The following is a 13,271-nucleotide window of genomic DNA, read 5'->3' as shown; positions in this document are numbered from 1 at the left end:
CCTTTCCTACTTTTGGGAGATTTTGATGCTCATAACCCCTTGTGGGGTGGCACAGTTCTTAGTGTCTGAGACAAAGATGTTGAAAATTTACTGTCACAACTTGACCTCTGCCTCTTAAATACTGGGGCCGCCACACATTTCAGTGTGGCACATGACACATATTTGGCCATTGATCTCTTGGTTTGCCTTCTCCCATTTTTCCACTGGAGAGCACATGATGACTTGTGTGGTAGTGACCACTTCCCCATCTTCCTGTCACTGCCACAGCGTCCAGCCCACAGATGCCTGCCCAGATGGGCTTTAAACAAGGCAGACTGGGATGCTTTCACTTCTACTGTCACCATTGAATCTCTGCCACTAATATCGATGTAGTGGTTGAGCAGGCAACAACAACAATCATTCCTGTGGTGGAAAATGCGATCCCTCATTCTTTAGGGTGCCCCCCTGCGAAAGACAGTCCCTTGGTGGTCACCGGAAGTCGCTGAGGCAATTACGGAGTGTTGGCAAGTTCTACAGCAGACATAAGTGGCACCCTTTCCTGGAACACCTGATAGCCTTTAAACGGCTACATGCCCACATTCACCAGCTTATCAAAAGGTGGAAACAGAGGTGTTGGGAGAGGTACGTATCGACCATTGGGCGCCATATGTCACCTTCCCGAGTCCGGGCAAAGATCAAATGAGTTTTCGGTACCAGATCCCAACAGGTGTTCCCGGTGTTAGTATAAATGACGGGTTATCTACTGATGCCAACGCGATTGCTCAGCGCTTTTCTGAGCACTATGCTTGCGACTCTGCATCAGAGAATTACCCAGATGGAAGGGAAAGTCCTTTCGACACTACACACCACAGTGAACTCTATAATGCCCCATTTACAGAGTTGGAGCTTCTCAATACCATTGCACATTGCCCCAACACAGCTCCTGGATCCATTTGGATCCACAGTCAAATGATTAAACATCTCTCATCATCTTCAAACGTATGTGGTGCGATGGCATCTTTCCATTGCAATGGTGGGAGAGCACCATCGTTCCGGTGCTCAAACCCAGCAAAACCCACTTGATGTGGGTAGCTATTGGCCCATCAGCCTCACACACATTCTTTGTAAGCTGCTGGAACGTATGGTGTGTCAGCAGTTGGGTTGGGTACTGGAGTCACATGGCCTACTGGCTCCGTGCCCAGGTGGCTTCTGCCAGGGTCACTCTACCACTGATGATCTTGTGTCACTTGAGTCTGCTATATGAACAGCCTTTTCCAGATACCAACACCTTGTTGCTATCTTTTTTTATTTACAAAAAGCATATGACACAACCTGGAGACGTCATATCCTTGGCACATTATACGAGTGGGGCATCTGAGTCTCACTCCTGAGTTTTATTCAGAATTTATTGTTGCTTCGTATTTTCCTGTCCAAGTTGGTGCCTCCCATAGTTCCTCCCATATCCAGGAGAATGGGGTCCCGCAGGGCTCTGTATTGAGTGTATATTTTTTGGTGGCTATTAACGGTCTAGCAGCAACTGTTGGGCTGTTTGTCTCACCCTCTCTGTATACAGACGACTTCTGCATTTCGTACTGCTCCACCAGTACTGGTGTTGCTGAGCATCACCTACAGGGAGTCACCCACAAGCAAAGTTATGGGATATAGCCCGTGACTTTAAGTTTTTGGCTGCAATGTTGTGTGTTATGCACTTCTGTCAGTGTCATACCGTGTTTCCAGAACCAGAACTTTACCATACTAACAATCTCCTCACTGTAATGGAGACATATCGATTTTTAGGACTGGTTTTTGATATCTGATTGACTTGGCTTCCTCACGTTTGTCAGCTTAAGCAGAAGTGCTGGCAGCAACTGAATGCCCTCTGCTGCCTGTGCAACACCAACTGGGGTGCAGATTGCTCTACGCTGCTGTGGCTACACAGAGCCCATATTCAATCCCACCTTGACTATGGGAGTCTGGGTTATGGTTTGGCGGTGCTCTCAGCATAGCGTTTACTCAACCCAGTGCACCACTGTGGCATTTGAGTAGCGGCAGCGGCTTTTAGGAAGAGTCCAGTGACCAGCATCCTTGTGGAGGCTGGAGTCCCTCCATTGCAGGTCAGGCGTGCACAACTGCTCGCCAGTTATGTTGCACACATTTGTAGTTCTCCTGTGCATCCGAATTACTGTCTCCTTTTCCCACCCACAGTGGTTCATCTCCAGCATTGGCAGCCCAGGTCAGGGCTTACAGTTGCAGTTTGTTTCTGATCCCTTCTATCTGAACTGGAGTCATTGCCTTTACCACCTACACTCGAATTCCAATTGCTTACACCTCCATGGTGTACACCTAGGCCATGGCTTTGCGTGGAAGTTTCACATGACCCAAACCACTCAGTTTACCCCACGGCTCTCTGCTGTCACTTCATCTCGATTTGTGACATGTACTGAGGCCATGATGGATCGATGGCTGATGGTCATGTCGGCTTTTCATATGTCCGTGGAGGACATAGTGAACAGCATTACTTGCCCATTGGCTGCAGTATTTTCACTGCAGAGCTGGTGGCTATATCTCGTGCTCTTGAGCAGATCCGTTCATGTCCTGGGTAGTTGTTTCTTCTGTGTACTGACTCGTTGAGCAGTCTACAAGGTATCGACCAGTTCTACTCTCATCATCCTTTGGCAGTGACCATCCAGGAATCCATCTATGCCCTGGATTGGTCCGAATGTTCAGTGGTGTTTGTGTGGACCCCAGGACATGTCGAAATGAAGTTGCTGACAAGCTGGCCAAACAGGCTACATAGAAACAGCTTATGGAGATCAGCATTCCAATAACTGACCTGCGTTTGTTTTTACTTTGGCAGGTATTTTGGCTTTGGGAGACAGAATGGCATAGTCTCAGTGTGCACAACAAACTGCTTGTCATTAAAGAGACTATGAATATGTGGCAGTCCTCCATGCTGGCCTCTCGCAGGGCTCTGTGGTTCTCTGCTGGCTCTGCACTGGCCACGCTTGGGCCACACATGGCTACTTCCTGTGCCATGAAGACCTGCCTCAGTGTCGATGCAGCGCCCGGTTGACAGTGGCCCATATTCTGGCGCACTGTCCCACTTTGACTGCCCTGTAATGGAATCTTCGGTTACCAGACTCATTGCCACTAATTATATCTGACAATACATCATCAGCTGATTTAGTTTTACATTTTATTCGTGAGGGTGGGTTTCATCATTTGATCTAAATTCTAGCACATGTCCTTTCGCCCTCTGTGTCCTCCACCCTAGTGCTTTTAGGGTGGAGGTTTTAATCTGTTGCTGAGTGACTGACTTCTCCTTTTTTATTCTCATGGTCAGCTAGCCATGGTAATCTGTTTTGTTGTTTTAATCTCTTCTATCTGTTTCTTGCGTTTCTGTGGTTTTCTTCTCCCCTTTTTTCCATTTAAGTGTTTGTTGCCCTTCTATCATTATTGTGGTTTTTCCTTTCTCTCCATTTTGTGTTGTCAAGTCTTGCTTGTTTTATTCTCACCCTTGTGGCATTGTTTTATGTGGAACAAGGGGCCGCTGACTTAGCAGTTTGGTCCCTTCACCCCTCTTTTAAACCAACCAACCAACCTTTATGTAGGATGACTGTCATCATTGAAAATGGTGGCAACCTGAGGAGAGGTCCTGGGAGCAATCAGGTATAACTTCAGGTTACAGCTGGAAGTGATTGAGAGAACTGACAGTTCAGTGGTATGCCGCGGACATCGTGCATCCTCCCATGTTCCATCTCATGTGTGGGACTGGATCACATGTCAACTCTGCCCAAGTGCCAACATCCATCACATCAAGGACCAGTTACTACAGTTGTGGGCCAACTTGGCTCAGCCTTTATGGCACCTTCCCTACCGAATCAGATCATGTTTACAGGCTAGAGGAGGTATGACTCTGTACAGTGTCATATCAGTAAGTGGGGTTATGCTGCCAAGTTACAAATTTACAATTTGACTCAGTGATCACTGCTGTAACCTGACATACTCATTCAACCTGTGAAGTTTCATTTCATTTTGTTGTCCTCTTCTGTGCACTTCACTTTTTGCTATCAGGCAGTGCATTATGTGTGAATCGCATCTCCAGAAAAAAGTCATCAGATATGTGGGCTAGTGGCACATGTCATTCATTGTTTAAACAACTGAAACTTTTAATGTAACTCCCTATATAGCTAGCAGATAATAAGTTTATAATTCAGACAACCATTATTAGTAGTGGAAAATCATTCATGTAATATAATAAAAAAAATATTTTATGCTTCCTGTTCTTTGATTAAACTAACATGCTCGGGCTCCCCAGTGTATGGGAATATAAATCTTCAGGAGGCTAAGAGACACGTACAATCAGAACGTGAAGTTACGTGTATTAAAAAAGAAACTACATGATGCTGTAATGCAGAAGTGTTGTTATTCAGTGGAAGGTTTTATAAAGGATGAACTGATAATTTAAGTAAGCTTTCATTGGTAATTAGACACTTTATGTAAATTATAAGTATTCACTGACAGGAGAAAAATTAGACTATGATCTCACAGATTTTGTCAGCACAATTCATTAATGGTTTGCTTCTGGCTGCTCTGCTGAGCTGTTGTTTCCCTTTTTATGCACAATATTTCAACTACTGACCCAGCCGTCACAGCACTTCAAAAAAAAAAAAAAAATAAAAAAAAAAAAAAAAAAAAAAAATGGCTGGACCAATCGTGGAAATATCATAGATAAAATGGAAACAATAACTCAGCAGAACACCCAGAAGAGCACCATTATTTATAGTTATTATAGTGTGGCATTTCATTAGCTATAATTTTATGTAAGTGAATTACATTATTACTTTTTGTGTGTCCCCTGTACAGTAATCAGATGATTGACAAATGTATATTATGGAACAAATAAATGACTATTCACTGCTCCCTGTTCTAAATTTGGTTTATATTTGTGAAGGAGGAGGACTGTCTATTAGACACAAAAAATTTAAAATAATTTCTTCCTCAGAGGAAAAGGAAATGTATGAAAGCTTAAGAAGTAAAAACACAAAAAAGGTAGAGAAACTGAAACGTGATTAGGAGACTGATTTGATGATAACTGAGAGGCCAGCTGTATGAGTTTAACATTACACACAACTACAATCTAAATAAAGATAAAAATTGATGGGAGCAAGAAATGGAGTTAGAACAAATTCGAAAAGAAATAAATATGGTACAATAAATCAGTGGTAGTCAACATTTTTACCTCCTGCCCACTTTTGTATCTCTGTTAGTAAAAGAATTTCCTAACTACACACCAGTTCCACAGTAATAATGATTTATAAAGTAGGGAAGTGACTTAAAAACTTAAAGAATTACAGCAAGTTACAGCTTATAATCATAATTACATACCAATACTTTGTCAAAATTTTATGAAAACCTAATGAAAATGTTTTTAATCATCTACAGCCCACCATGAAGGCTGGAATGCCCACTGGTGGGAGATAGGGACCAGGTTGACTACCACTGCTGTAAATAAAACAATAAGAAATGACAAACACTCACTGTAGATAGTGATTTCAAAAAGTTAATTGCTGTAAAAAAGGAAGTAAAAGATTAAAAGATTACAGGTTTGCTTTCTAATCCCCCCCACCCACTCTCTCTCTCTCTCTCTCTCTCTCTCTCTCTCTATCTCTCTCCCCTCTCCCTCTGTCTGTCTAAATCTGCGTTCTCTTGGCTTCACAGGTCATCTGCTGGGGTGAGTGATTTTCAGTAAGTAAAGACAGTGAGATGACTGTTGAGGAGATGAGGGGAAAGAAGAGATGAAGAATAGAGAGGGGAAAAGCACCCACTCTTTCAGACTTACTTACATGTTCTAGGTGTAGACACCTGCCTCCACCACCCTCTTGTCCTACCTTCATGTGAAGAGTCCTATCTTTTCATTTCTTGTGAAGGGCAGGGAAATACATAAGAGCAGCAAGTGACCTGCAGTTACTAATCAGCTTTCCATGTGGAAATGTTCACCAATCGGTTTTCTCCACTCTCACAAATGGTCACTGCTAAAGTGTAGCAGAAAGCAACTTTGCCCATGAAATGGGAGAACATGCTGATCATAACAATGTAGCTAGCTTTTGTGGCCATTTTACAAACTGTGCCATCTGCAGCTCTCTTCTCCACTCCTACAAGCATCACCATATCTGCGATATGATCACAGAAACTGTTACTCTGGCATATCCTTTATTCATATAATTTTTCTTGTTTCTGTGTTAGTCTCTGTACTGTATCTTCATCCATCAATGTTGTCATATTATTTTCTGATTTCTTCTCCCTCCCCCAGTACATGATCTTCTTTCTTACTTTATGTATCGTTCGGTTGAAATAGGTCTGTAGTGTACCGTCTCGTGTCCTACGTTTTCCCAGTGACTCCCTTTATCATAAATACCTGGTCCCCTTCCCACCTTTATGCAACTCTATTCTCCTGCCCTCAGAGGCTTAGAATTCATTTGCTGAGTAAGGGCTTGGTGACCCTGGGATTCCTGAGCTGGGGACTGGTAAGCACTGCTAGTCTCCTGTTACCGTAAGCTCCGGGCACGCTTCAATGACCATTGTATGGTGGGGCAGTGGAATGATGTGTGTCGCAGGGAATGGGGATCTTGGCTTAACCACTTGGATCACGAGGATGGTGAAAATCTCTTAAAAAAAAAAAAAAAAAAAAAAAAAAAGTGTGCTGTGTGCTGATGAGATGCCTGGCTGTTGATGTGGAACAGTCGTTAGTGGGCAACCTCTAGGGAACCTGCCACACCTCAGTTGTATAAGGCTTACTCAGGCACTCAGGGCTCTGTCTGAGTGGACCCTTGTTTTCCTAGCAGCTCATGGGATGGAGATGGAACCCTCGAAATCATCTACTTCTCCTCCTAGTGGGGAGGGCGTACTGCCTTGGGAGTATTCATACCCAGTCCTCCTGGTAATCTGCACCAGTTAAATTGTAGTAACAGGGCTCAAGCAACCATAAATCAAGATGTGTTTTTGGTCATTAAGAGGAAAAAAGTGTCCCCCTTCTATATCCATAAAGGTCTGGAGGGACTTGCTGGAAGCCTGAAGTCTATTAATCAGCTGCAGAATGGTTCCCTACTGGTTTAGACCACAGGACAAAGCGGGTGGAGCTACTTACAGAGACCGAAAAATTGGGTGAATGTGATGTAACTGTTGAATTGCATAACTCCCTTAACTCTAGCAAGGGTGTGGTCACATGCCGTCACATTATGGATATCGACATAGCCAAACCAAAACAGAAATGGTCGTTGTAGGGGATAGTGGACAGAGAGCAAAGGATGCGTAGGAATAATGGAGAAACTGAGAAGACTGCTACCTTCATTGTGACCTTTAATTCTCCAATTTTGGGAGATTTCCTCCAACTTAGCATTAGGCCTTATGTACCTAACCTTATGCGGTGCTACAAATGTCAGTGTTTTGGGCACACAACGCTAAGTTGTGGGGATGAAGCAACCTGTGGGAAATGTGGAATGGCAGCCCATGAAGCTGGGATTGACTGTCGATCTTTAACAGTCTGTGTTAACTGCTCTGCAAGCCACCCAGTCTGGAGCCAAGACTACCCCATTTTTTCAGAGGAATGAAAAATTCAGGAACTGAAGGTCACCAAGCAGACCCCCTATGCTGAAGCGAAAAGCAATATAAGGTCACGAAACCTCCCATCTTTATCATTTCTTACACTTCCACGGAGCAGAAACTTGCCCCTGAGGTGGATGCCTCGATGCAGGCGTCATGCAGTGTACAACCACCCACCACCAGCACCTGTACCTGCACCTGCATGGGTACACGCCAAGGCAGAGTGACTGAGGACAGAACAATCCAAGCAGCCGCCACAGGAAAGACCAGCAGCAGGTCCGCAGTGTCGAGAAGGCACACAACAAGCAAAGTGCTGTCAATGACCCCTTTCCCCCTCAGTGGTCACTTCCCAGTCTGGATTAACCTGCCAGATAGGGTGGAACCTGAAAGGAAATCACCGCGATGGGTGCTTGTTAGAGCCAACTGGAACACTGTGCGAATGTTGAGGCACGGGTGGATCGTATTACCAAAATGATCCATCACGCTGCTGCAGCATCTGTTCCATAGTTCACAGGACAAGAGAAGAGGCAACCTGTTCCTTGGTGGAGAGCCAATTGCCACTCTGCAATCGAGACAATGTGCGGCTCTGTGTAGGTTCAAGCATCGGTCAACAGCAGAGAATCTTGCAGCCTTTCGGGTGGTGAGGGCAAAGTGTCACTGAATTATTTGAGAGGGCAAGAAGAGTTTGTGGCAACAGTTCCTGAACACTGTTAATTGTTCCACCAAAAATTCTGTTGTGTGGGAGACCACCTGGAGAATTTTGTTGTGAAGGAGACCATCAGGGGAAATTCTGGGAGATGAGGGAGGTGCCCCATAGCTGCTGTAATGAGGAATGACACTCTCCAAACCAACCCACGAGACATTGCCCAGACTATGACGGCATATTTTGCCACAGTTACTGCAACACCCAGTAAGGATCCAGGTTTCCAGTGCCATAGAGTGGTTGCTGAGAGGTATAGCTTGGATTTCTGGTCCACCTCTGATGAAGATTACAACTGCCCATTTTCCATGTGGGAGCTGGATTCTGTATTGTCTGCAGCTCGTGACACAACCCCTGATCAAGACAGGATCCATTACAGTATGCTGTACCTCACAAGGTGAAAGACAGATATCCTCCTTGCACTTTTTAATGCCATTTAGGTGTCAGGTCACTTTCCTGACTCGTGGCATGAGGCAGTTTCAATTCTTCTTTCAAAACCTGGGCGAGACCGTACATGCCCAAGTAGTTACTGCAGTGTTGCCCTCACTAGCTGCATGGGAAAGACCTGGGATCTTAGAATCTAGGCAACGCCTTAGTCAATGTGGCTTCAGGGTATACTGCTCCACCTTTGATAACCTGGCCCTGCTGGAGGCGGCTATACAACATGCTTTCCTATGCCAGCATCACGGTATATTTTTTGACATCGAGAAGGCCTATGATACTTCTTGGAGCCATCATATCTTGGAGCAGCTTCATGAATGGGGTTTTAATGGCTGTCTTCCAATTTTTATTCAGTCCTTCCTCTCACCAAGAACTTTTAGATATCGAGTCAGTGACGTCCTGTCTGATTGCTTTGAGCAGGAGAAAGGTGTCCCTCAAGGTAGCGTTGCAAGTGTGACTGTCTTTTCCATAGCTATTATTACCATTATGTCCATAGTGAAAACTCCTGTCCAGCGTTTTTTGTTTGTGGATGACTTATCTGTGTTTTGCTCTTCTTCAAACCTTGCAATGAGAACATGTCAATTGGGACTAACTCTTCAACATTTGGATGAATGGTCATTGAAGAGTGGTATTGAGATTTCCACTGAGAACTCCATGTCTGTTCTTTTAAACCATTCTCGTTCTATTTTAAACTTTCCTGAGTTGAGGGTGAGGGACACTGTCCTTACTTTTAAAGACACAGTGAACTTTCTGGGCCTCATATTTAACTGTGCTTACATGGATACCACATCTTAAGGACATGAAAAAAATGTCACTTAAGGCTTTAAGTATTTTAGAATGTCTTAGCCACAGTACATGGGAAGCAGACAGGACTTGCCTGCTCTGGTTTTACAGGGCATTTGCGCTATCTCAGATAGATTATGGGTTCACAGTGTACGAGTGTGCGAGATGCTCTTATTTAAAGATGTTGGACGTGGTGCACCATGAAGGGATCTGGTTGGCCAGTGGGGCATTACGAACAATCCCTGTACTGATTCTGTGCAGAGACTGGTGATCCATCACTTCCCGTCAGGTAACGGCTACTTATGGTGCGCCAGGCATATAAAACACTGTCCACACCATACGCACCCACCTACCATACCATTGCTCAGCCTCCCCTGTAAAGGCTTTTTTTGTAACCAGCAACAACAATGAGGTCCTATGGGATTTGTGCACAGGATTGCCTTCTAGAGATGTGTGTGGTACGAATTTTAAGACTTACCAAATGAGAAAGCACTGGTAGATAGACACAATAAAAACACACAAATACACACACAAATTTCAAGCTTTCACAACCCAATGTTGCTTAATTAGGAAAGAGGGAAGGAGAGGGAAAGGATGTGGGTTTTAAGGGAGAGGGTGAGGAGTCATTCCAATCCTGGGAGCAGAAAGACTTACCTTAGGGGGAAAAAAGACAAGTATACACTCGCGCGCACGCACGCACGCACCCACCCACCCACCCACCCACCCACCCACCCACACACACACACACACACACACACACACACACACACACACACACACACACCCACCTGCACATATACAGACACAGGCAAACATATGTAAATTCAAAGAGGTTGGGCAGAGATTTCAATCGAGGCGGAAGTACAGAGGCAAAGATGTTGTTGAATGATAGGTGATGTACGAGGGGCGGCAACTTGAAATTAGCAGAGGTTGAGGCCAGGTGGGTAACGGGAAGAGAGAATATATTTAAGGGCAAGTTCCCATCTCCAGAGTTCTGATAGGTTGGTGTCAGTGGGAAGTATCCAGATAACCTGGATGGTGTAATACTGTGCCAAGATGTGCTGGCCTTGCACCAAGGCATATTTGGCCACAGGGTGATCCTCATTACCAACAAACACTGTCTGCCTGTGTCCATTCAAGCGAATGGACAGTTTGTTGCTGGTCATTCCCACATAGAAGGCTTCACAGTATAGGCATGTCAGTTGGTAAATCACGTGGGTGCTTTCACATGTGGCTCTACCTTTGATTGTGTACACCTTCTGGGTTATAGGACTGGAGTAGGCAGTAGTGGGAGGGTGCATGGGACAGGTTTTACACCGGGGGTGGTTACAAGGGTACGAGCCAGAGAGTAGGGTAGGTGGTTTTGGGATTTCATAAGTATGAACCAAGAGGTTACAAAGATTAGGTGGACGACAGAAAGACACTCTTGGTGGACTGGAGAGGATTTCATGAAGGATGGATCTCATTTCAGGGCAGGATTTGAGGAAGTCGTATCCCTGCTGGAGACCCACATTCAGAGTCTGATCCAGTCCCGGAAAGTATCCTGTCACAAGTGGCGCACTTTTGGTTTTCTTCTGTGGGAGGTTCTGGGTTTGAGCATATGAGGAAGTGGCTCTGGTTACTTGCTTGTGTACCAGGTCAGGAGGGTAGTTGCGGGATGCGAAGGCTGTTTTCAGGTTATTGGTGTAATGGTTCAGGGATTCAGGACTGGAGCAGATTCGTTTGCCACAAAGACCTAAGCTGTAGGGAAGGGACCGTTCGATATGGAATAGGTGGCAGCTGTCATAATGGAGGTACTGTTGCTTGTTGGTGCGTTTGTTGTGGACGGATGTGTGAAGCTGGCCACTGGACAGATGGAGGTCAACGTCGAGGAAAGTGGCATGGGATTTGGAGTAGGACCAGGTGAATCTGATGGAACCAAAGGAGTTGAGATTGGAGAGGAAATTCTGGAGTTGTTCTTGACTGTGAGTCCAGATCATGAAGATGTCATCAATAAATCTGTACCAAACTTTGGGTTGGCAGGCCTGGGTAATCAAGAAGGCTTCCTCTAAGCGACCCTTAAATAGGTTGGCGTATGAGGGGCCATCCTGGTACCCATGGCTGTTCCCTTTAATTGCTGGTATGTCTGGCCTTCAAAAGTGAAGAAGTTGTGAGTTAGGATGAAGCTGGCTAAGGTAATGAGGAAAGAAGTTGTAGGTAGGGTAGCAGGTGATTGGTGTGAAAGGGAGTGCTCCATCGCAGCAAGGCCCTGGACATGCGGTATATTTGTGTATAAGGAAATGGCGTCAATGTTTACAAGGATGGTTTCCGGGGGTAACCGATTGGGTAAGGAAAAACGAAAGTGCAGGCAGGTTGATAGAAACAAACACAAATGTACACACAAAATTCAAGCTTTCGCAACCAATGGTTGCTTCATCAGGAAAGAGGGAAGGAGAGGGAAAGACAAAAGGATGTGGATTTTAAGGGAGAGGGTAAGGAGTCATTCCAGTCCCGGGAGCGGAAAGACTTACCTTAGGGGAAAAAAAGGACAGGTATACACTCGCAGACACACACACACACACACACACACACACACACACACACACATCCATCCACACATACACAGACACAAGCAGACATTTGTAAAGGCAAAGATATATTTTTCCCACGTGGAATGTTTCCCTCTATTATATTCATATCACATATTTGTTTTAGATATATTTTTCCCACGTGGAATGTTTCCCTCTATATATAGCAGTGTACTACACTGATAGCTCCAAACAAGGGAATACCCTTGACTGCTCTGTCATGTTCTCTGACCATGTCACCAGGATTCACCTTCCTGACGAGTGTACTATTTTCTCAGCAGAGCTCCACGCAATCCTGAAGGCACTGGGTTGGGTGTGCTGATATATGATGACCAACTGTACTCACTTCAATGGCATTGGGGGGGAGGGGGGGGGGGGTGGCATGGGGACCTGTCTGTGTTTGTGTTGGAGAGCAGTAGAGCAGGGAATGGAAGGGGAAGTCTGAATATCAATGTAAGTATATCCATTTTGTGTGTGTGTGTGTGTGTGTGTGTGTGTGTGTGTGTGTGTGTGTGTGTGTGTACATGAGATGAAATGCAATAATTAATGTCAACATTTAAACACAGTGTTTGATAAAGAGAAATTTACATACCTTTTTGTGGCAGCCTGTCCAGAGAGGTGCCAGATTGCTGGGATAGAATTGATTCCTGCTTACTTGGTTTAGCATGTCATAGTCAAGCCAGATGCCTTCTTCATCATTCCACAATACTGCATCAATTGCTTCTAATATTTCATTCATTTTTGCTGTGTAATAACCAGCTTTCTCATTATTTCCCAGTAAGGTATGAAATTCAGATAAAATTCTGGCATTCATGCATAAAAATGCATTCAAATCAACTGGTATAACATATCTTGTATGTGTGTTAGATAGATTTCCTGTAGTGTGCAAAAAGAAAAAATACAATCTTGTTATCATATATCTATAAACTATCATAAAAATTTAAGTATCTGGGGTTATTACCAATAAGAAGACAGATGTGTTAAAGTATTTTGAATAATATCTCACCATTTTATTTTTAATAGGTAAGCTGTCTGCATATTGAGAAAGTTAAGACATGTTTCACATTAACATTAGTGTTAACCAAAATTTACTTCCTCAAGCCCAAATTTTCTGATAAATTACGGAAGGAGTGAATGATAAGATGGTACTTTAATTTAATTTTGAAATTTAGGGAGCATCAACTTCCTGGCATGACTTT

General features: G+C 44.3%; 1 protein-coding gene across 2 annotated transcripts in view; it reads right to left on the bottom strand.

Moving 5' to 3' along the window:
• The window catches only part of LOC126273150 (trehalase-like), a 260,073-nt gene that overhangs the window by 79,325 nt on the left and 167,477 nt on the right, over window positions 1–13,271 (bottom strand). For both annotated transcript variants that reach the window (XM_049976602.1, XM_049976603.1), the window contains exon 6: window positions 12,665–12,948. In XM_049976602.1, coding sequence (XP_049832559.1) covers window positions 12,665–12,948 — 284 coding nt within the window. The remainder of the gene's footprint in view (window positions 1–12,664; window positions 12,949–13,271) is intronic.

Source organism: Schistocerca gregaria, chromosome 5 (genome assembly GCF_023897955.1).
Source record: "Schistocerca gregaria isolate iqSchGreg1 chromosome 5, iqSchGreg1.2, whole genome shotgun sequence".
NCBI lineage: Eukaryota > Metazoa > Arthropoda > Insecta > Orthoptera > Acrididae > Schistocerca > Schistocerca gregaria.
Note: the sequence above shows the minus strand (reverse complement) of the source record. Positions and strands in the feature narration are given on the sequence as shown.